General features: G+C 40.5%; 4 protein-coding genes across 4 annotated transcripts; 2 read left to right on the forward strand and 2 right to left on the reverse strand.

Annotated features, from left to right (window-relative positions):
- Positions 1-4,652: 4,652 nt before the first annotated feature.
- Positions 4,653-5,368, forward strand: LOC6560789. Its single transcript, XM_001987672.3, has 2 exons — positions 4,653-4,705; positions 4,764-5,368. The coding sequence occupies exons 1-2, from the start codon at positions 4,691-4,693 to the stop codon at positions 5,352-5,354; spliced, it is 606 nt and encodes a 201-aa protein (XP_001987708.1). The 5' UTR covers positions 4,653-4,690; the 3' UTR covers positions 5,355-5,368.
- Positions 5,369-9,371: 4,003 nt separating this feature from the next.
- On the forward strand, positions 9,372-9,972 carry LOC6560788. The gene is made up of 3 exons (XM_043214288.1): positions 9,372-9,424; positions 9,483-9,833; positions 9,922-9,972. The coding sequence occupies exons 1-3, from the start codon at positions 9,410-9,412 to the stop codon at positions 9,970-9,972; spliced, it is 417 nt and encodes a 138-aa protein (XP_043070223.1). The 5' UTR covers positions 9,372-9,409.
- Positions 9,973-10,974: 1,002 nt separating this feature from the next.
- On the reverse strand, positions 10,975-12,444 carry LOC122322378. The gene has a single exon (XM_043214289.1). It carries the CDS (start codon positions 12,442-12,444, stop codon positions 10,975-10,977), a length of 1,470 nt encoding a protein of 489 aa, XP_043070224.1.
- A 422-nt stretch (positions 12,445-12,866) lies between these two features.
- On the reverse strand, positions 12,867-14,750 carry LOC122322379. Its single transcript, XM_043214290.1, has one exon. The coding sequence runs from the start codon at positions 14,748-14,750 to the stop codon at positions 12,867-12,869; it is 1,884 nt and encodes a 627-aa protein (XP_043070225.1).
- Positions 14,751-24,572: the final 9,822 nt, after the last annotated feature.

Genomic DNA, 24,572 nt, shown 5'->3' on the forward strand with positions numbered 1-24,572 from the left:
TGGTTTAATGGTCATACAAATCTGTAAATATTTTAGCACCCGGCCATAAATGTTAAGCGCGTAGTCTCTAAACATAAATATAATTTACATAATTATTTTTAATTCTAACCGTAGTTAGTGCGTTTAACAAATTGGTCATGAACAACAGCACACACACAAAATAAATAAATTTAAATATTATGAAATTAAATTAATAAAAAAATATTAATGAAAATATATAAGTTGATAAGAAGAACCATTTTATGCCACTCGAATACAATTGATTAAAAAAAAAGACCAAAGTTTAATGGAGACAACTTTGCTTCAAGCTGATAATAAGACTTGAAATCAATATTTGATAATTCAAATGATAATTTGACTAATAAAGATTACTTTATTTTTATACAATCCTTATTATTATTATTATTATTATTGGGGAAGTTGCACCGCAACTCGATCGTTGTTGGGTTGAGATCTTCTATGTCTCTAGAATTCAAGACATGCAACCATAGGATGCTACATCTTCTTCTAGCTAGTGCGACACATTCTGCTAGGATGTGTATCGAGGATTCCTCTTCTCTTTCGCAGAACCTGCAGAGATCGCTACTATATATACCTAGTCTAGTTAGGTGACTTCTTAGTCAACAGTGTCATTAGACCGGTAAGTATCCTAAGATTGTTCTTTCCCATGGTTATAACTTGCTTAAATCGCTTAAAATTATAACCACCTAGGAGACATCTGGCTTGCCGGAGGCCTACTGGCTCCAACCAGCTCTGCTGTCTACCTATGCCACAATACGGTTCTGGTCCTATCAGGGACCTTTCTGCCCCCATTCTCGCCTGCTTATCAGCCGCCTCGTTACCCATCGCAGGGCAAGCCTGTTGTGAGTCCCAAGTAGGTTTAGCTTTGAACGAGCCTCCTGGACTATCTTTGATGTTATTTTAGTCCCCGTTATTACATTTAATGCTGCTTGACTATCGGATAGGATGGATATATCTGTATTCCGATAGTTACGTTTTAAGTTAAAGTCCGCACATCTTCCTATCGCACATACCTCAGCCTGGAATATGCTAGTGTGCGTTCCTAGGGATTCATGGCATGACACCCGAGGGCCCACCACAACAAGACCTGTGCCATGGTTGGTGAGTGATCCGTCGGTGTTGCAACATCAGGTGTTCATTTGAAAGGAGTTGGGCATCTTTATTGTCTAGGATGTGATTGCTCCAACCCCTTCAGCTGACATCCTTAACAGCGTCGCTTTCTGCTTAAGCCTTATGATGTGGTGGAGTGGCGTGAGCTCCATTAAGTCTTCAAGCCATATTTGCATCATCCTCTGTAGCTTATGTCGTCTGGTAAGGGGACGATGACTGTTTTTGTAGGGTTTAGGTTGAGTCCGACCTCCCTACACCAGTCATACGTTATCCTTAGCCCAGACTGGACTATATCTCAGAGAGTTTCTTCAAATTTTCCTCGCGCTATGATAACAATGTTATCGGCATAACCTTGGCATTGAATACCACTGTTAGTGAGTCTGTTTAGTAGTTCGTCTACCAACAGACTCCAGAGTAGCGGAGACAACCCCCCCTTGCGGACAGCCCTTGGTGGTTAGGACCGTTACGGTACTATCATGCACTGATGCTGTGGCCTGCCTGGATCGCAGCAGTGCGAGAATCCATTTGCTGATGGTAGGATCCAGGCCCCTTCTCGAGAGTGTGTCCTTGATCGCATCGTGTGATGTATTGTCAAAGGCACCCTACACTCCGCTATATACATGCTGCGTTGGGTGCAGCGGCCTTTGTTTAAGCAAAGTGCTTCTAATTTTGTAGTCCACCATCTTTTCCAACGTTTTCAATAAAAACGATGTCAAGCTGATGGGTCTGAAGGACTTTGGGTCGGAAATATCTTTCTTCTCTGCTTTCGGGATGAAGATTACCCTAGCTCTCCTCCATGCGCTCGGTATGTGTCCGAGGGCTAGGCTACTTACTAGAGCTTGCCTAATATGGGAGAGGAGTATGTCCTGGCCCGTTTGAAGGAAGGCTGGCGATATGCCGTCCATTCCGGGAGATTTATAGGGCTGGAATGTACCAATTGCCCAATTTAGTTTCTCCTTTGTGACTGTCGACTTTGCGCATGCCCAGTCGTCAGTTGACGGTTTATATCTGCTCACTCTTACGATAGCCTCTTCCTGGAGGGGTGTGCAGCTTGGGAAGTGCGTCTCGAAGAGTAATTCCAATCTTTGCTTATTGTTGCTCATGAAGTAATTATCCCCAAGCTTTAGTGCAAGGTTTGCATCAGGCGTTCGTTTCGCCAGTGCTCTGTGGAGCCTGGCGCCTTCCGCTTGGCCTTTCTTATCTCCTTATTATAGGAGGTCAGGCTTTCGCGGTATTGCTCCCATATTCCGTCTCTCTTGGCTTTATTGAAGAGGCGACGTGTGGTGACGCACAGCCTTTCCAGACTGTCGTTCCACCAGGGGGCATCTTTTTCCATAAACTTTTTCCCTACCGGGCAATTGTCCTCAAATGCACCAATTATGCACTTACTCAGGTCATCTATTGGATTCCCGGCTGTACCAGATAGTCCGTTGGCTAGGTAGAGCGCTAAGGTCGACTTATAGCCTTCCCAGTTCGTTCTCCTGGGGTTGCGACCTGGTGTACTACTATCCGTATTTAATTTTAAATTAAATAGGATAGTGCTATGGTCAGACATGGATTCCTCTTGGGAAACATGCCATTCCCTAAGGTGAGGCTTTAGGGACTGACTGATCAGGGTGATGTCCAGCACCTCCTCCCTGATCCTAGTAACAAATGTCGGTGCAGATCCGACATTACCTAATTCTAGATTATATTTAAAAATAAAATCGGTTAGGCACTCACCCCTTAAATTGATGTCACTGCTGCCCCATATCGTATGGTGCGCATTGGCATCGCATCCGATGAGCACCGACATCTTCTCTTTTCTGCAATACTCCACCAGCTTCTCAACCTCTGGTGGTGGGCAGGGTGCATCCTCTGCGAAGTATGCAGAAACGATGACCATAGAGACCGCGCTGCCCTTGGTGTACACTACTATGGGAACGCAGTCTCTAGCCAGGAATTCTAAAAGGTTAGTAAAGTTAATACTTTTCCTTACCATGATACAAGCTCTGGGTGCTGGATCTCTCCCATCCCAGATTACCTTTGAGTCGGCTATGAACAGGCCCTTGATGACATTGTTCACCCACGGCTCCTGTATCAGGGCCAGCCCAAGGTGTTTGCTGGTAAACATCCTTGCTAAGCCCGCCGATGCTGCCTTAGCTCGGTGGATGTTTAGAGGGAGATAGGGGGGATGTGTGAGGCTATACTTGGAAGGCGGCAACACAAGCGCCTTGTCGGTACGATCGACATTATCGCACCCGCTGTTTGTCCGGGACTGCTTATTTACCAGGAATCTCGTATTATTCGCAGCTTACCTTCCCGGGTGGAGGCCGTTCGCTATATATATGTAGACTAAACCCGCTCGAAATGAGCGAAAGAAGATAGAGCCAAAATTTCAAATAGTTAGTGATACGAACTCAAATTGTAAGTTAAACTAGTTATTAATTTGACTACGTGACAACTACAACAGATAAATATATTTTAATAAACAGCCAATACCAACATAATATCTGTGAAGATTAAAATACATAGTCAACTGGTGGTCATCAATTTATTTAATCTGAGCACAATGCCGTTACTTCAGTCAACACCGTTACTCTCCGCGCTGAACATTAGTGTAAGGATCATATCTTGCTTTTTGTGGCAGTCAGCTCTTCATTGACATTGAACCACAGAGCAAATAATGACATAAAGCCAAAGGAAGTCTATGACAAAAAATTGTTGCAGCGGCCAAGCGGAAATAGTACTCGCTTTTGCCCGACTTCTTTTCGCAATAAAATTATTTTTGATATTGTACCTCTTATCTACCTAAGTGTGGACTGTGTCAATCACAATTGTTGTTAAAGAGTTTTCATTAAGCCAATAAAACAACATAATAAGAAACGATGTTTAATAATAGAAACGATAATTCGCATAATATAAAACGATTTTTTTTTTAAAGTCGAAATACCCTTCATTATTGCTGAATCAAATTGGAGTTTATCTATATCCTCTAATATAATCGAAAATACCTCAAGTTTATAAAATAAACCACTTATATAACTTTGCTGTTCTTCAAAAACCCAAACTTGTTCGTGCTTGCCTCAAATAATTGCCTACCTAAGTTCGCCATATGCCATTTTATTGTTTTTTAATTGATTTACGGTTACAAAAATAACATTATTTGTATGTGCAAGGAAAGGGGGCAATAAATGTCAAACATGTGTAAACACTTTCTCTACACTAACGAAGGAGGAAGAAGCATGGTTGTTTACATACATATGTCATTCTGAGCATTTCGTCTATCGCTCTTCGCTCTATGCTTCGGCATATGTTCGTAAATCAGAAATGCGAGAATAAAGAATTAAAGATAAAGCAGGACAAAACCAGCGTATCGTAGGCTCTCACTCATGCATGTATTTGTATATGCATATACATATATGTGTGTGTGTGTTTTTGCGCTTGTGTATGTGGAATATATAAGAGACGCTTGGTTAAATAAACAGCTTAGTTTCTTGTGAAATTTCTTAATAAGCACATCTCGACCGGAGCGAGAGAGGTCAAATTTCAATTAGATTGCGATAAGAACCGAACAATTATGGAACACGAATTCGTAAGTTAACTCAATATTGATGTCATGCTAATTGCATTCAATAATTGTAATTAAACAGGTGCCCAAAAGTCCGACGTCCACGCTCTGTGAAGACGAGAGTGACGATGGTAACAACGCAAAGTTCTTGGGTCCAATCCATCTGCCAACACCTTTCACTGGTGGTCATCCATTTAATGGGAACGCCAATGTAAGCACATCGCCGTTACTTCTGGCAACGCCGCCACTCTCCCCACTGGACATGAGTGTCCAGAACCCGAATATGCCAATGGCCTCGGCGATGCTGCCCTCGAATTATTCGTCGCTATATCCACCAACTGGCTATATACGGATCATACCTTGCTTTGTGTGCAGTCAGCTCTTCACTGACATTGTGCCACTGAGCAAGCACTTACAAATGCATGCCACGCAAATAATGCACATGAATTCTACGAATGCAGTATGCAGACACGATGACCATAGAGATAGTAAAGTTAATACTTTCCTTACCATGATACAAGCTCTGGGTGCTGGATCTCTCCGATCCCAGATTATCTTTGAGTCGGCTGTAAACAGGCCTTTAATGCCATTGTTCACCCACGGCGCCTGCACCAGGGCCAGCCTAAGGTGTTTGTTGGTAAACATCCTTGCTAAGACCGCCGAGGCTACCTGAGCTAGCCCTGTGTTGATGCTGTTTAACATCTACTTCTGGGGAAGCTCCAGCTGACACGGTGTCGGTCTCGATCCTGTTCTGGTTCCCCAGCGAACCAACAGGGATTCGATAGACCGATCTACACTCCTGGGGCAGAACAACGTGATGCAGTGGGGCGACGGTATGTCGTCCCCCACCTTGCACTCAAGGGGCACGCCCTTCCACGATTGTAGCCTCGATGTTGCGGTCTTCGGCCAAACGGCTGAGACCTCATCGGAGCATTCAATTACCCGGAATCGAACCCGGAGTGGAATGCCCACAGTAGTAGGGAAATGGGGATTCTATGACAGGAAGCGGGTTATTGCTTTTTTGATTTTTAATTGCTTCATTATTGGAACTAATTTATTGCTTTTGGGTGGGGGAGTGACAGGTGTGTGACCTTTTTTAGGAAAATGTGTGATTTTGGATCACGTATGAGACATTTATGATCGAAGGGTATAGATTTATGGCTGCCCTTTTTTTTATTGTGGGTTGACATGAGGTGGAGGATCACTCAGCAGCACTTGAGTGTGCGTACGTGATTGTAATTTTAAGGAGAATATTGTGTGGTAGGCATGTAACCTGTAACCTGTGTGCTAGAATCAGGTGGAGGATCAGCTAGCAGCTGTCGCACTGTTGTGCATGTACATGATTTGATTTTTGAGGGTGGGTGCAATGATCAGTGGAAAGGTAATGCTCGCTTCTCTTTTATCACTTTTTGTCAATGTATAGAACTCATGCGACACCTCACACCTGAATGTTTTCCCACACAATAATTAAAGTATTACTGATGCAAACTGTTGTCAAGTACGTTCTTCGCACGTACGTTCTTCGCACGTACGTTCTTCGCACGTACGTTATTCGCACGTACGTTTGCCAAGTGCTGCTACCTTCTTCGCGTGTTTGGATCTTCTCCTTTTACAGTGCACTCTGTTTGAGTGACCCTCCTTATGTTAATTTCACAATAATTTGAAATAATAGCCTGCGTTGCTTTGTGCACCTGTGGGCTTCTTACCTAGGTTTGTAGAGTTTAAAATGTTTAAATAAAATAACTTCTTTTTTTTCTAATTTTTATAATATATTTTATTTATTTATAAATAGAATGTTTACAAATGTTAAAATTTGTTTATTCTTATTGATATAGTTTAATTTTAAGATACATGTGCTTTATGAAAATATATTATGTTTCGTTGCACAAAGCGTTTTTTATGCAAACAAGAGGCTTCAAGTCTGGGCGGTATTTAAACTATTTTAATTAAAAACTTTATTTTTTGGCACAAAGGTGCGCGTATTACTTGATCTTGTTCTTATAACAACTTTGGCTAATTCGACAGTGAACTATCGATGTTTTATTAAATTACAAGTGTTGTTAACATAAAGTTTGACCAAACATCCCGGCCACCTTGAAAGGATCTGCTTTCAACACATCAAGCCTCCATCGGTAAGATGGCCAATTTGTGTACTGGTCGGCAGCAGATGCCATTGGCTGTACGAAGATGAACAACTCGAACATGACCATCCTTTTCAGGTACTTCGATGCGGCCGAGCTTCCATTGCTGAGGCGGAAGATTGTCGTCGTGGATTATGACCATGGTTCCAATAGCGAGATTTGACGACGATGATATCCATTTGGTTCGAGCCCGAAGCTCGTGAATATAATCTGATGACCAACGACGCCAAAATTGCTGTTTAGCAGCGGTTATCACGTCAAACCGCTCCAAATTGTTGAGATGAGGCGTTGCTATCGTGTGTTCAGGAAGCGCCCGAAGAGGTTTTCCAACTAACAAGTGTCCTGGGGTGATTGCTGATAGATCGTTGGGATCAGGCGACATAGGTGACAATGGGCGAGAATTGAGGACAGCTTCGATCTCTGTTGTGATCGTACAGAGCTCCTCAAATGTTAGGCGAGTGTTCGATAGCGTCTTGTGCAACAACCCCTTTGCGCTCTTAACTGCTGCTTCCCAGAGTCCGCCAAAGTGGGGTGCCCTGGACTTGCACCAATTATGCACTTACTCAGGTCATCTATTGGATTCCCGGCTGTACCAGATAGTCCGTTGGCTAGGTAGAGCGCTAAGGTCGACTTATAGCCTTCCCAGTTGGTCTCCTGGGGTTGCGACCTGGTGTACTAATATCCGTATATAATTTTAAATTAAATAGGATAGTCCTAAGATCAGACATGGATTCCTCTTGGGAAACATGCCATTCCTTAAGGTGAGGCTTTAGGGACTGACCGATCAGGGTGATGTCCAGCACCTCTTCCCTGATCCTAGTAACAAATGTTGGTGCAGATCCGACATTACCTAATTCTAGATTATATTTAAAAATAAAATCAATTAGGCACTCACCTTTTAAATTCATGTCACTGCTGCCCCATATCGTATAGTGCGCATTGGCATCGCATCCGATGAGCACCGGCATCCTGCAATACTCCACCAGCTTCTCAACCTCTGGTGGTGGGCAGGGTGCATCCTCTGCGAAGTATGCAGAAACGATGACCATAGAGACCGCGCTGCCCTTGGTGTACACTACTATGGGAACGCAGCCTCTAGCCAGGAATTCTAAAAGGTTAGTAAAGTTAATACTTTTCCTTACCATGATACAAGCTCTGGGTGCTGGATCTCTCCGATCCCAGATTACATTTGAGTCGGCTGTAAACAGGCCTTTAATGCTCCTGTACCAGGGCCAGCCCAAGGTGTTTGTTGGTAAACATGCTTGCTAAGACCGCCGAGGCTGCCTTAGCTCGGTGGATGTTTAGAGGGAGATAGGGGGGATGTGTGAGGCTATACTTGGAAGGCGGCAACACAAGCGCCTTGTCGGTACGATCGACATTATCGCACCCGCTGTTTGTCCGGGACTGCTTATTTACCAGGAATCTCGTATTATTCGCAGCTTACCTTCCCGGGTGGAGGCCGTTCGCTATATATATGTAGACTAAACCCGCTCGAAATGAGCGAAAGAAGATAGAGCCAAAATTTCAAATAGTTAGTGATACGAACTCAAATTGTAAGTTAAACTAGTTATTAATTTGACTACGTGACAACTACAACAGATAAATATATTTTAATAAACAGCCAATACCAACATAATATCTGTGAAGATTAAAATACATAGTCAACTGGTGGTCATCAATTTATTTAATCTGAGCACAATGCCGTTACTTCAGTCAACACCGTTACTCTCCGCGCTGAACATTAGTGTAAGGATCATATCTTGCTTTTTGTGGCAGTCAGCTCTTCATTGACATTGAACCACAGAGCAAATAATGACATAAAGCCAAAGGAAGTCTATGACAAAAAATTGTTGCAGCGGCCAAGCGGAAATAGTACTCGCTTTTGCCCGACTTCTTTTCGCAATAAAATTATTTTTGATATTGTACCTCTTATCTACCTAAGTGTGGACTGTGTCAATCACAATTGTTGTTAAAGAGTTTTCATTAAGCCAATAAAACAACATAATAAGAAACGATGTTTAATAATAGAAACGATAATTTGCATAATATGAAACGATTTTTTTTTTAAAGTCGAAATACCCTTCATTATTGCTGAATCAAATTGGAGTTTATCTATATCCTCTAATATAATCGAAAATACCTCAAGTTTATAAAATAAACCACTTATATAACTTTGCTGTTCTTCAAAAACCCAAACTTGTTCGTGCTTGCCTCAAATAATTGCCTACCTAAGTTCGCCATATGCCATTTTATTGTTTTTTAATTGATTTACGGTTACAAAAATAACATTATGCTCTTCGCTCTATGCTTCGGCATACATATGTTCGTAAATCAGAAATGCGAGAATAAAGAATTAAAGATAAAGCAGGACAAAACCAGCGTATCGTAGGCTCTCACTCATGCATGTATTTGTATATGCATATACATATATGTGTGTGTGTGTTTTTGCGCTTGTGTATGTGGAATATATAAGAGACGCTTGGTTAAATAAACAGCTTAGTTTCTTGTGAAATTTCTTAATAAGCACATCTCGACCGGAGCGAGAGAGGTCAAATTTCAATTAGATTGCGATAAGAACCGAACAATTATGGAACACGAATTCGTAAGTTAACTCAATATTGATGTCATGCTAATTGCATTCAATAATTGTAATTAAACAGGTGCCCAAAAGTCCGACGTCCACGCTCTGTGAAGACGAGAGTGACGATGGTAACAACGCAAAGTTCTTGGGTCCAATCCATCTGCCAACACCTTTCACTGGTGGTCATCCATTTAATGGGAACGCCAATGTAAGCACATCGCCGTTACTTCTGGCAACGCCGCCACTCTCCCCACTGGACATGAGTGTCCAGAACCCGAATATGCCAATGGCCTCGGCGATGCTGCCCTCGAATTATTCGTCGCTATATCCACCAACTGGCTATATACGGATCATACCTTGCTTTGTGTGCAGTCAGCTCTTCACTGACATTGTGCCACTGAGCAAGCACTTACAAATTCATGCCACGCAAGTAATGCACATGAATTCTACGAATGCAGTATGCAGACACGATGACCATAGCGATAGTAAAGTTAATACTTTCCTTACCATGATACAAGCTCTGGGTGCTGGATCTCTCCGATCCCAGATTATCTTTGAGTCGGCTGTAAACAGGCCTTTAATGCCATTGTTCACCCACGGCGCCTGCACCAGGGCCAGCCTAAGGTGTTTGTTGGTAAACATCCTTGCTAAGACCGCCGAGGCTGCCTTAGCTCGGTGGATGTTTACCTGAGCTAGCCCTGTGTTGATGCTCTTTAACATCTACTTCTGGGGAAGCTCCAGCTGACACGGTGTCGGTCTCGATCCTGTTCTGGTTCCCCAGCGAACCAACAGGGATTCGATAGACCGATCTACACTCCTGGGGCAGAACAACGTGATGCAGTGGGGCGACGGTATGTCGTCCCCCACCTTGCACTCAAGGAGCACGCCCTTCCACGATTGTAGCCTCGATGTTGCGGTCTTCAGCCAAACGGCTGAGACCTCATCGGCGCATTCAATTACCCGGAATCGAACCCGGAGTGGAATGCCCACAGTAGTAGGGAAATGGCGATTATATGACAGGAAGTGGCTTATTGCTTTTCATTTTTAATTGCTAATTCATTGCTTTTGGGTGGGGGAGTGACAGGTGTGACCTTTTTTAGGAAAATGTGTGATTTGGGATCACGTATGAGACATTTATGATCGAAGGGTATAGATTTATGGCTGACCCTTTTTTTTTATTGTGGGTTGACATGAGGCGGAGGATCACTCAGCAGCACTTGTGTGTGCGTACGGGATTGTGTTTTTAAGGAGGAGATTGTGTGCTAGACGTGTAACCTATAACCTGTGTGCTAGAATCAAGTGAAAGATCAGGTAGCCGCTGCCGCTCTGTTATGCATGTACATGATTTGATTTTTGAGGGTGGGTGCAATGATCAGTGGAAAGGTAATGGTCGCTTTATTTTAATTAACAACTTTATTTTCTGACCGACACAAAGGTGCGAGTCTTGCTTGTTCTTGTTATTATCTCCAACTAAAAACTATCCGATAGTGAAAACTATCGATATATACTAAAATTACAAATTAGTTTGACTAAACATCCCGGCCACCTTGAAAGGATCTGCTTTCAACACATCAGGCTTCCATCGGTAAGGTGGCCAATTTGTGTACTGGTCGACAGCAGATGCCATTGGCTGTACGAAGATGAACAACTCGAACATGACCATCCTTCCATTGCTGAAGCGGAAGATTGTCGTCGTGGATTATGACCATGGTTCCAATAGCGAGATTTGACGACGATGATGTCCATTTGGTTCGAGCCCGAAGCTCGTGAATATAATCTGATGACCAACGACGCCAAAATTGCTGTTTAGCAGCGGTTATCACGTCAAACCGCTCCAAATTGTTGAGATGAGGCGTTGCTATCGTGTGTTCAGGAAGCGCCCGAAGAGGTTTTCCAACTAACAAGTGTCCTGGGGTGATTGCTGATAGATCGTTGGGATCAGGCGACATAGGTGACAATGGGCGAGAATTGAGGACAGCTTCGATCTCTGTTGTGATCGTACAGAGCTCCTCAAATGTTAGGCGAGTGTTCGATAGCGTCTTGTGCAACAACCCCTTTGCGCTCTTAACTGCTGCTTCCCAGAGTCCGCCAAAGTGGGGTGCCCTGGGCGGAATAAAATGAAACGACACGAAATCCGAAGCACAGTATTCTGATATTGCGTCTTGAGTAGATTGATCAAACAAAAATTGTTTCAAAGCCTTTAGCTCATTTGCTGCACCCACGAAGTTAGTTCCATTATCACAATAGATGTCAGTGGGCAGCGCTCGCCGAGCAACCATTCGTTTGAGTGCAGCCAAGAATGCCTTCGTGGATAATTGAGAGACCACTTCGATGTGCACTGCCTTGGATGCCAAACAAATGAATACGGCCAAGTAAGATTTTGTGGGACCCTTTCCTCGTATGCGAACATACGTATTTATTGGCCCACAGAAGTCAATACCACAGCGTTGGAATGGGTGTTCCGGTCGAAGGCGCTCCACTGGCAGCGATCCCATAAGCTGCCTTTCCAATTTTGGCTTGTACCGAACACACGCCATGCAGGTGCGCACGATGCGACGTGCCAAGTCTCTGGCGTTTACGATCCAATATTCCAATCGAATGAGTGCCACTAAAGCTTTAGGTCCAGCATGGCAGTTGCGAAGATGTAGATGCCGCACATAGATCCAGACGAAGTGCGATTTACTGGGCAACAATATCGGATGTTTTTCGAAGTTCTCAAACTCAACGTTGTCCAGCCGGCCGCCAACTCTGATAAGTGAAAATCCTGTGGAGCGATCTAGAAAAGGATTGAGAAACTTTAGATGGCTTCTAAGTGGTTGATCTTTTTGCAGTTGGCGAATGTCTTCGACGAATGATAATTGCTGGATGTTCCAAATTATGCAATAGGATGCATTGCGTAGTTCCTCGGATGACAAAGTTGTTTCGAATTTACGTTTCATATGTGTGATTTGAACGAAGCGAAGCATGTACGCGACAGTGCGAACACAACGATTGTATGAGCTGATGTTCGCTAGTTTTTCCAGGACATGGTTACGATCCATTGTGGCGACGAAAGTAGATTTACGTTGTTCGGCATTGATTACTTGCATATCAATGTTGCTGATGTTGCTTGATGTTGGCCAATGTTCATGATGTTGGGTTAAAAAAGCTGGTCCTGAGAACCATATGGATGATTGTAGATCAGAAGTGGTGGCACCTCGAGAAACAATGTCAGCAGGATTTGATGTCGTTGGTACAAATCTCCAACGTCCGATTGAACTCAAATCCTGTATCTCAGAAACTCGATTTCCGACAAATGCTGATAACGTGACTGAATGTTGTTTTAGCCAATGTAAAACAATTTGCGAATCCGACCAGAAATATACGGCATGTGGCTCTTCGGCGAATATACACTTGATTTTGTTGTAAACTTGTGCCAACAAATGTGCTCCACATAATTCCAGTTTGGGAAGCGATTTCTTCTTTACTTGGACTTGGCAGTGAGAAGATGAACACCAATGTTTCCGCAAGCAGATTCCGACCGCACGTAGATGCAACAGCCGTACGCTCGAATCGAAGCGTCGCAGAACCCATGCAATTGAAATGAGCTTTGGTTGACCTGTTTGCAGTACCGGGGTACAGCAAGTGACGAAATGGTTTGGAATGATTCCAGGCACTTCTTCCAGGCCAGTTCAAGATGCTGTGGTACCGATTCGTCCCAAGTAAGCCCTGCAAGCCAGAGCTCCTGTAGGATTATCTTTGCGACGATTATGAGTGGTGACACCAGTCCGAGAGGGTCGAACAACGCTGATGCAATTGACAGAATGGTCCTCTTGGTGACGGTTGACGCAACGATTTTCGGTTTGAAGTGAAATAGCAGCATATCGGTGTGTTGATTCCAGCTGACGCCAAGTGCGCTGGTCAATCCGTTGTCACACGTATTTAAATCCTTGATAGCGAAGTTTTCGATAAATTGGGCATGATTTGAATGCCACTTAGATAACGGAAAGTGACCACGATGAAGAATTTTCGTGACTTGATCCTTGATTGTGCGAAGAGTTTCTATGTCCTCACCTCCAGATAACAGGTCATCTACATAGAACGACGATTCAATGACTGCAGCACCGATTGGATACTCAGTTCGACACAGATTTGCCAAATAATGCAGGCTGCGTATGGCTAAGTATGGCGCTGAGGCTGTTCCATATGTAACCGTGTTGAGTTGATAAGTGCGAAGTGGTTCATCTGGAAGAGCTCGCCAGAGTATGTACTGGTATTTGCGATCATTTAAATCAACATTTACTTGCCTGTACATCTTGGTTACATCAGCTGTTATGGCGTAACGATGTAATCTGAAACGCAACAACAGCAAATATAAATCGTCTTGGAGAGTCGGGCCGACAAGTAAATGATCATTGAGCGAAGTTTGATTGGATGTTCGACACGAGGCGTCGAAGACCACTCGAAGCTTTGTGGATTCGCTGCTGGGCTTCAAAACGCAATGGTGAGGTATGTAGTAGTGAGGTTCCGATAAGTTTGGTTCTGTGACCAGCGACATGTGTTCCAAACGTTCATACTCCTCCATGAATTGACAATACTGTAAGCGAAGTTCCGAAGATTGTGCCAAACGGCGTTCCAAGCTGAGAAATCTGCGGCGTGCTATGTCGAATGAATGACCAAGTTGACTGGGATTGTTCTTAAACGGCAGCCTTACAACAATGCGACCACTGTCATTTATAACAGTCGTTTTTACGTAGTGTTCCTCACAAGCTCGATGTTCTGGTTTCAACAGCACATTTGAAGTTTCAGTTGATTCAATTTCCCATAAGCGTTTAAGGTGATCGTCAATTGAAGTGGCACCAAGCTTAAAACTAGCAGCAAGCTCTCGAGACTGTTGCGGATGACACTTTCCTGTTACTACCCAACCAAACAGTGTCTTTTGGAGCATGGGCCCAGTTGTATCAAGTTTAACTTGGCCCACTGACAGAATGTCGAAGAATGCTTCTGTTCCTAAAAGCATGTCGATGTGTCGAGATTGGTAGAATTTCTCTTCTACCAACACAATATTTTCTGGCATTTTCCATGTTGAAATGTCGATATTGATGTCCGGCTGATAGGCTATATGCGAGGTGACGCAAAGATCTAACGAAACTTCAAAAGGCGACAAACGAGACCTTATTGATGTAGTTGTAAGCGAAGTGATGTCTGTACGTGCATGGCCAATACTGCTGATTTGCACATCGTGTTTCTCTCTTTTTAGACGAAGCTTCTGAGCAAACGAATCGGTGACGAAATTCACCTGCGAACACGAGTCAAGTAGAGCACGGCCTAGTCTGTAAGTGCCAGTTGAATCTCTGACCAAGACCATAGCCGTTGCTAAAAGAACGTGAGATTGATAACGTTTTTCGATTTGCGAATGGTTGTGTGCTACTGCTTCGGTGGCTGGGGAAGAGCTTGGTTGTGTTGTTGAACGTATCTTGTTGTGTAACAAAGTGTGGTGCGATCTCTGACACGAAAGTGAACTAAATAATGCCGATGCACTATCAATTAACGACCGTAGCTGAGTAGCGTTTGATGAACTAGCTGAAGGCAACTGAAAATTTGACGATATTGTCTCTGTAAATATCAATGCTGGCTTGGCATACCGAGACTTTAATTTTTCTAATGCCTTAGCGTAGTTTTCATTAGTGACTGGAAATGCCTTCACGCACTCCAGCGCAGCACCCTTTAAGCAGTTGAGTAGATAGTTAAACTTCTCAATATTTGCGCTCCTTTCACGATTTGATTAAACGAGCAAATGAAGTTGTTATATTCCAGATGATTGCCATCGAATGTGGGCAAGGCTAAACAAGGCAGACGTGATAGTTGAGGATGGTAAGCAACGAGTGATGTAGCGTCATCAGCGACTGTACTATTTAAGTCTTCACCAAGCAATTTCTTAATTGCCAACTTGATGTGTACATAGTTGTCTTCCAGTTCAGCGCGCCCATTATCATTTGGATCCAGAGTTTCTATTTCCGATTGAATAGTCAACGATTGCTTAAAGTACGATTCCAAAATGCCTAAACGACATTGATCTTTTAGAAGAGTCTCCAGATTGTCCATCGACCAAAGTTTTAATGCGAGAAATGTTCCTTTTGATGTTTGCGCGCTGGCGTCGGTAGTCTTCCAAGGAATGCGACATATTTACAGAATTTGGCGCGGAGCTTAAGTTCTGCTTGACGCGCCAAAAACGACGAAAATTATTGTTGTGTGTATGTGTGTATATGCAACAGTATCGATCGCAGTTGCAGCTCTTACACAAACGAACGAAGAATGAATTTGGGATAAACCACTAAAGGCAGCGACTGAAGCGACGATTGCGAGCAGCGCAATAATTGAGTTATGTGCATGTGTGCGATTGCTGCTGCGATGAACTTTATGTTGGTTTTGCTTAGCTAATTTCACATGCGACGAATTTGATGTTTTAATTGTTGCAACCAAGCAATTGGAAGCCAAGGCGAATTTGTTTAGTTTGTATATACGCGTACGCGGAATTTGTTAACGTAACAAAATGCGAAATTGTCCAATTGTTTATTAAATTTATTTAAACACTGCCCCACGTAGGGCGCCAAAATGTTCGTTGCACAAAGCGTTTTTTATGCAAACAAAAGACTTCAAGTCTGGGCGGTATTTAAACTATTTTAATTAAAAACTTTATTTTTTGACACAAAGGGGCACGTATTACTTGATCTTGTTCTTATAACAACTTTGGCTAATTCGATAGTGAACTATCGATGTTTTATTAAATTACAAGTGTTGTTAACATAAAGTTTGACCAAACAATTATTATCCATTTTGCTTAACCTCTTTCTTAAGTTAGTGTATTGAAATATAAAACGATCCAGTTTTCTTTTACATGATACAAAGTAGTGACAAGCACATGTATCAACTCCTTCTCTGGCGTTATACGAAGACCATGAGCACACTGTCAAGTGCTTTCCATATTTTGATTTAATTAGACGATAGTTTTCATATTCCAAGAAAAATACTCGGTATTCCTCCGACAATTTAGAATGTTCAGGGAAAATTACATCCTCAAACTCCTTGAGGAAATCATCAATTTTCCTTACATTTGTTTTAAATTCAAAATTCGAAATTAGACCCATTCTGTTGTGTATTCTCCAAAAGCAGAAATGCAACTGAAGAATTATTTTACTTTATTTATAAAGTGTCTATACTTGTGTAACTTTCTTTTGTAATACTTGTCTATACTGGTTTACATCTTTTTTTATTTCTTTTCCCATTTTTCATGAAATTTCAAAGCATAAGCGAGTTAAATCAATTTCTGCTTCATGTCCATAAGACACATTTAAATCTAAAAGTTGTACATCATATTTCCCCATCTTTGAACATTTTGGGATAATATAATTATTATATATATTACAAATTTGATTTTTAAGCAGTGTGTTCCAACAGAAAAATGACGTGAAAAATATCCATAATCTTATGAAGGCTCTCCATGATTCACTATCAAATTCAATTTTATTTCCGTATTGATTTAAAATGAATATGCATTGCTTATCGGATTTTCTAATCTTAAAATGACACTTTATGCTCTCAATCTTGGGATTATCAATTATTGCATCAGGCATCAAGAACTCAAACTGCTCAAGCCTTAACTGGATATATTCCTTAAACGTCAGTAATTGAATCCATTCCTCTTTTCCAAATCCAATGAAATTACGTTTATGCTGCTGCATCCAAACCATTGGTGTAAATCGTCTCGTTGTTGAAAAGCCACACCTTAATTTTAGTTGTAGATTAACAAAATACTCGAAACCAAAAATGATTTCGTGATCTTGAATTTTTCTTGAATTTCTGGATTTTCTTAGCTGAAGTGAAGTCCATATCGATTGAAAAGTTGTCTCAAACTAACTTGGGAATTGAATTGTGAACGCTATTTAAGGTGAAGAGTCTTGCTCATGCTTCTCAGTACATTATACACATTAGACGCAAAATGATTAAGATAGACAGGAGCTCGTGTGTTCTTCTTGACTTTCAGTATATATTTGGAAACGAGCAACAAATTTTTGTAAAGGAATTGACTTTCATGCAAGTCGGATCAATCCTTCCGAATTTCTTTCACTCCTTATGATATAAACGAGGTGGATGAAATAACAAGAAAAACCCTAAAAACAACTAAACAGTATGTCGATGGATTGGATTGGTGTGATGGCGACATTTCTTATTTAAGTCTTGGTGATATATTAAGTTCATTAAATAGTTTCGCTACAGTTATTGTACGAGGTCGAGCAAAGAAACAGTTTTTAAGTAAATATTTAACTACAAAAATAGTTGATTTAGAGCTAGGTCAAAGTTTAAGACACTTTCAAAACTTTTTCACAAATTGTAGAATACATAAGAAAATAACAAACCAATGTGCTCTAAACAATTTATTTAAACTATTTGTAATCTTAGAAAACTCTAATTTTGAAATATATGGAAATTAAAATTTGGTTGTACCATTATGTTCCTAAATATAAACAAACTATAAAATCTGTTGGAAATAACTATATTTGCCTATGTACACCGCAGCTTGTCTTGCATTCCCGTTTTGTAGTCTTAATCTGTTGTTGCCTGCGAGCAACGGTAATTGTAAGTTCCTTATGATGAAGACCTTCTTCGATGCTATGTTTAAGCTATTTTCATGAAGTAAGAGTCAGTCGCTTTTGGTCGCTTGAATCGCGTAGTATAAGTCGCATGAAGCGGACATATATTCTGTATTAAATACTAAGCTCTGAATAAATATAAACCCCAAGTTATAATATTGGAGGAATACCGAGTATTTTTCTTGGAATATGAAAACTATCGTCTAATTAAATCAAAATATGGAAAGCACTTGACAGTGTGCCCATGGTCTTCGGATAACGCCAGAGAAGGAGTTGATACATGTGCTTGTCACTACTTTGTATCATGTAAAAGAAAACTGGATCGTCTTATATTTTAATACACTAACTTAAGAAAGAGGTTAAGCAAAATGGATAATAATAACAATATACTTTCATAAAATACATGTATCTTAAAATTAAACTATATCAATAAGAATAAACAAACTTTAACATTTGTAAGCATTCTATTTATAAATAAATAAAATATATTATGAAAATTAGAAAAAAAAGAAGTTATTTTATTTAAACATTTTAAACTCTACAAACCTATGTATGAAGCCCACAGGTGCACAAAGCAACGCAGGCTATTATTTCAAATTATTGTGAAATTAATATAAGGAGGGCCACTCAAACAGAGTGCACAGTAAAAGGAGAAGATCCAAACACACGAAGAAGGTAGCAGCACTTGGCAAACGTACGTGCGAAGAACGTACTTGACAACAGTTTTCACGTGTGAGGTGTCGCATGAGTTCTATACATTGACAAAAAGTGACAAAAGAGAAGCGAGCATTACCTTTCCACTGATCATTGCACCCACCCTCAAAAATCAAATCATGTACATGCACAACAGTGCGACAGCTGCTAGCTGTAGCAATAACCCGCTTCCTGTCATAGAATCTCCATTTCCCTACTACTGCCCACGAATGAGACCGCGATATCTCCACCAGATGCAATGACTTCGTCTATGATGGCCTCTTCCAACACAGAAATCCACGGGCAACACGGCCACCTTTACCTTTTTTGCCATGTCTGCATATGATAGGCGAGGCTCGGTGGGTGTCGGCGAGCTGGGCTTCGTGGGCGCAGGTCCAGATTTCCTGCCCTATTTTCGTTCAGCACCTTTACCGCTGACGAGCCGCGGGCAGCGCCCCCAACCTCCGGGCACATTCTCTTAGGGGTGGCGCAGGTGCTGCAACCTTCTCCCTGGGCTCTTTGGCCTTTTTCAAGGCTTCATCATGGGTGAGTCCCTGCTGGAGGTACCGTTCCCCGTCATGGGCATGACCCTCTAGTGTCTTGCGACATGCTCAGCAGGAGATCCTGCGGTATTTTTACAAATTGTGTTTGCTTCATGGAGTCCCACGAGCTGCGGAGAAGTATATGTCCACCCGGGCAGAGATCCGCGATACCCGGGTAAGGCTAAATTAGCACAGGCGGTCGCCATCTGCCTGAGCTCTGAGGGGATAGGATGCGGTAGGTAGATATGTGGGCAGATAGGGAGATGTGTGAGGCTATACTTTGGAAGGCGGCAACACAGGCGCCTTGTCGGTACGATCGACATTATCGCACCCGCTTTTTGTCCGGGACTGCTTATTTACGAGGAATCTCGTATTATTCGCAGCTTACCTCCCCGGGTGGAAGCCGTTCGCTATCCGCAACCCGCGACCCGCCTGGTGGCCTCAGCTCAGCCCCATCCGAACCATCCCACAAGTTCTTTAGACCAGGTTATACAATCTTTATCAGCATCAAACGGGAAAATATGTTTAAATCGTCAACTGCAAAGCTCAAAATACCCATTTTTCAGTTTATTAACGGATCTTCGAAAAAAGAAACCATCTCAAATTGTAGTCGATATAAGTTTGAGGACCCACAAAATGGAAAGCGGGAAGCCAACTTATCTACATACAACTAAAAACCCTTTTGTAGCAAATATAATTCTGATATTCTTCAATAACCCAAACATGTTCGTGCTTGCATAGAAACTTGTTGAAAATATGTAAAAGATCAATACAACATTCCGATTACTAATGTTAATAACAGAACATATCGATACTGCGCTCGATACCTTAATTTAAGATTACATTGAATAAATTCTGTAATGAACAACGTGGAGCAGATGGGCTATTAATACGTTCGGAGTACGCGCTTGCTCGGGCCGATGCTCGCCGGCAATTGGGGTGGGTTATTATTGGTCAACCGACATATTAAAATGGCTTCCTAGTTATTAGTTATATTTATTTATTTATCGCGTACTATATTTTTACATAAAGAACGACAGACGAAGACAGACCATGGACATGAGAAAGAAGAAAAAGGTCAAAAGTAATAGGAGGATCGGAACACTCAAGCAATCAGGTCATCCTTTTTTTTTTATTGTGGTGCTACCTTTTTGGCGCACTCGCCCACCCTGCCTTGATCCTGCGGCCCGATATATACATCAGGATCCCTTGGGACGACCTACGGCAGCTATCCTACCTCCATCAGGAACTGCATGTTATCCACTTAACAACGAATTCAATACATTTAAATAGTAAACTTAGAAAGATATAGATATTTTATATTTAGAAATGTAAGTTTGATTAATACCATTAGAACATTATAGTTATATATACAAGGAAGTGATAATTATAGTTTATATGCATGTTTGCAGAGAGATTTTCAAAAAATGTATTTAACAAAAAAAAAATGCCAGTTGATCAGCGCGGTTACTGTCTGCAAGTGGTCCTGCAGTAGATACATGCATCATCAATTCAACCCGGGCATGCACATATTCTAATCTATGATTTCATGAAACAATTTTTTTTTTTTTATTTTTTTAACTCTATTCGATATGCAAGTAAGAACAAAATCAAAAAAAAACTAACACTTGTCTTTGTTTCTTGTGTTCTGTATAATGGTAATACGATCGAATCCAATATTAATCGCGGTGTGGGGTATATATATATATAGGTTTAGGGGCTATATTAGTTTATATGAATATTATGCATTCAGAGCATGGTCGCCTTGCGTTATGAAAAACAAACAAAAATAATTTAAAGGTAGATATATAGTTGCTTTGCGCAGCTGCTGTTGTAAAAGTACAGTTGCTCAAGTTTAAAGAGTAGCTTGCGAAAGGTTATCTAAGCGCGACTCATAATAAAGAAAGAGAGTAACTTACATACATCATCCCACGCTGGAAGTACTTCCTGGTGTTGGTGTGTGTGTGTGTCGCTGTAATTAGTTATGAAGAGAGAGTGCAAATATTTCAAGCCTCGTGCGAAAGCTCGCAGCGTATAATGATCATGGGAGTGAGCGATTATCACAAGCCACGTGCGAAAGCTCGCTGTCAGCATAAGCCGTACGCTGAGACAAATTTTTGTGTGTTTTTCATTCCGCATGCAATTCTAAATAGAGGGTACTTATTAGTTATATAAAATATAAATTTTTTTTTCTTAATTACACAGAATCGTCACAATTTCCATTTTTTTTTCTTTTACTTGCATTATCACTATAATTTTTATGATTAATTAAACAAAAAAAATTTCTTTTCAAATTACATTTAATTTAACTTTTACTCATTTACTTCGCCGAGTGCACACGTGAACGAGCTTTTTCTATTTGCTAGACATATGAATACTGAATTTTTCACTGAGGTTAATTTTTTTTCATTATTCACTTTTGTATATAAAGATAAAAAAAAAGGAAGGAAATTGCTCTAACTCCTTGCTACTTTTGCAATTATTAAAGTTGACTCCATGAGGTAGCTGGGTAAAGCTGATAGGCTTGGAATGTAGCAGAAGGTCCGCCAACAGTTGACGATGTTCATCCGTTTAAGTTCGGTCTAGGAATGCTAATGAGATGCGCTCGATGCCCTTTTACCTATTCTTCTTAGCACGACATACATGAGTTGGTGGGTACGATCGAAGGTTAAGGCGTGCGCCAAGGGCGAGTTTTAAGAGAGACTCTCTTAAACACCTTAAATACAGCAATTTGGGCAATCAACTTAGCACAGACATCTCCACCGTGAACATGGGCGTGGCAAAGGCGTTATATTTATTAACTTCTTCGAACTACCAATCCATATTAAGCACCGTATTAAGTGCCCATTCTAAAACAACACATTTATTTAAATTGGTGTCATTTTTTGAATGGTTGTTAATTCATTTACCCTTGACAAATTTCTGAATAGACACTGATATAAAAACCGTTTTGTGCGGCACTAATTTTTCTATTACACTGTACCGCAAATTATTAACTTTATTAACATTTTTTTTTTTTCCAATGTTTGCAACGTCCACAACTTGCTCGCTCAAAGGCTAGGAAATGAAAGGAATGTGTCCGCGGTCAAAAGAACTTATGAAGACACGTTTTGGCAGAATTTTGCTTCACCCTTTATTTCAACAATTTTGGAATTTCCTTTCTTATTGTTTCTTTTATTTTTTTTTGGAAGCTCACCACAATGGCTCATAGATGGCGCTATTTGTGAAACGCACAAATTATTGCCCCTTTTTAGGAGAAAGCTAAATTTATGAGCTCGACAAGCGAATCATTACAATTCTTCTTAGTCTAACCGACAAACCTAGTGCATCACTTTTTGCCGCTTTAAAAACCCAACAAAACTGATAATTGCCTACAAAATACCAAAATACATCTGTTGCACAGGATATACCACGTAATATGTACATTTGAATGTGAAATGTAATAAATTCAAGGGTATAAGATATTTACACTTGCTGAAGAAGTAAAGAGATTCTAGTACGTGAGTTAAATCTTAAACAGTAAATATTTGACGATTACATTAGAGTAACAGTCAGGGGTCTGACACGTAAATTAACAGCGGAATGGTTTGTACAGAAATATGTGTGCATATATTTTATAGTTTTGTTTTTTTGTATTCATATCTTTATCTGACTATACAAGTCCGTTTTCCTCTTCGCTGAGCAAAGTAGCTTTCTATCAATCAGTGGAGACTTAAAAATATAGTGGGCGACAGCAATAATCTGAGTGTAGAAATGTGAATATGTGTAAAATAGCATATATGTATGTCCAGAGATAATTAAATAGAATATACAGTATGTCAAGAAAGTGTTTGGACACAGGAATAATTCATATTTTCTCATTTCTTTTGCAAAAAAAGCTTACAATTGACTTTTATTTTTTTCTTCTATTAAGTGTTCTTAAAAATTTTTTACAAAAAAATTAACAAGATTCATTTATTTTAACCAACACAACACTATTTTCACAGTCCAAAGAATGACTAATTTTGAAGCGATGAGAAATATGAATTTTTCCCTGTATTGCAATACTCTTTGTGCAATCCCGTGGGTAAGCACTTATACGCTTGTGTGTGTGTACAGTATACATATGTATTTTTACTATGTGTGTTTGGACAACGGCTGTTTACGATTTTGCAATCCCTCTTTAAGCCTATCCCGTTAGTAATGAGGGATTTTCACAGCATTTGATATCGCCGTTGGTATATTATAGCCACTAGATTGGCAAAATCGTTCGATTTTCGATGGGATTAATGTCTGGACTCCTTAGTGGAGTTTTTAAAATTCCACAATTGTTTCAAATAATGAATCTTGTAATTTTTTTATTAAATAGTCTTATGAAGTCCAGTTAATTATATAAAATAAATAAAGTCGATAATAAAATACCTTTGTTTTGCAAAATAAGTTTGAAAATATGAATTTTTCCTGTGTCCAAACACTTTATTGAAATACTGCATATGTAGACTAAACCCGCTCGAAATGAGCGAAAGAAGATAGAGCTAATATTTCAAATAGTTTGCGATACGAACTCAAATTGTAAGTTAAACTAGTTATTAATTTGACTACGTGACAACTACAACAGATAAATATATTTTAATAAACAGCCAATACCAACATAATATCTGTGAAGATTAAAACACATAGTCAACTCGTGGTCATCAATTTATTTAATCTGAGCACAATGCCGTTACTTCTGTCAACATAAAACGATTTTTTTTTAACTCGAAATACCCTTCATTATTTCTGACTCAAATTGGAGTTTATCTATATCCTCTTATATAGTCGAAAATACCTCAAGTTTATAAAATAAACCACTTATATAACTTTGCTGTTCTTCAAAGACCCAAACTTGTTCGTGCTTGCCTCAAATAATTGTCTGCCTAAGTTCGCCATATGCCATTGTATTGTTTTTTTAATTGATTTACGGTTACAAAAATAACATTATTTGTATGTGCAAGGAAAGGGGGCAATAAATTTGGTTCTCATTTTGTCTGGATTTCATCAATCAGTGGAGAGTTTATAAAAACGGAGAGTATTCTTCTAAGTATATATGTATGTATGCATGTATTAATGCATGTATGCAAATATTGGTGTGCACAGCGAATCGAGGATCAACATTTAATTCTTATCCCTTGATACTCAACATGTTCAGACACGCATACAATAATCTTGTCGAAAATCTAAGATTAAACTAAATTAATTTTTCAAAGATGTCAAACATGTGTAAACACTTTCTCTACACTAACGAAGGAGGAAGAAGCATGGTTGTTTACATACATACATATGTCA

Source organism: Drosophila grimshawi, unplaced genomic scaffold (genome assembly GCF_018153295.1).
Source record: "Drosophila grimshawi isolate 15287-2541.00 unplaced genomic scaffold, ASM1815329v1 contig_1369, whole genome shotgun sequence".
NCBI lineage: Eukaryota > Metazoa > Arthropoda > Insecta > Diptera > Drosophilidae > Drosophila > Drosophila grimshawi.

Bases quoted from the DNA above. Each gene is read 5' to 3' on its own strand.
- LOC6560788 (XM_043214288.1), top strand. The intron at 9,834-9,921 runs GTAATGCACATG...CCATGATACAAG, and splicing joins TACAAATTCATGCCACGCAA to CTCTGGGTGCTGGATCTCTC.
- LOC122322378 (XM_043214289.1), bottom strand. From the start codon at position 12,444: ATGGATCGTAACCATGTCCTGGAAAAACTAGCGAACATCAGCTCATAC.
- LOC122322379 (XM_043214290.1), bottom strand. From the start codon at position 14,750: ATGGTCTTGGTCAGAGATTCAACTGGCACTTACAGACTAGGCCGTGCT.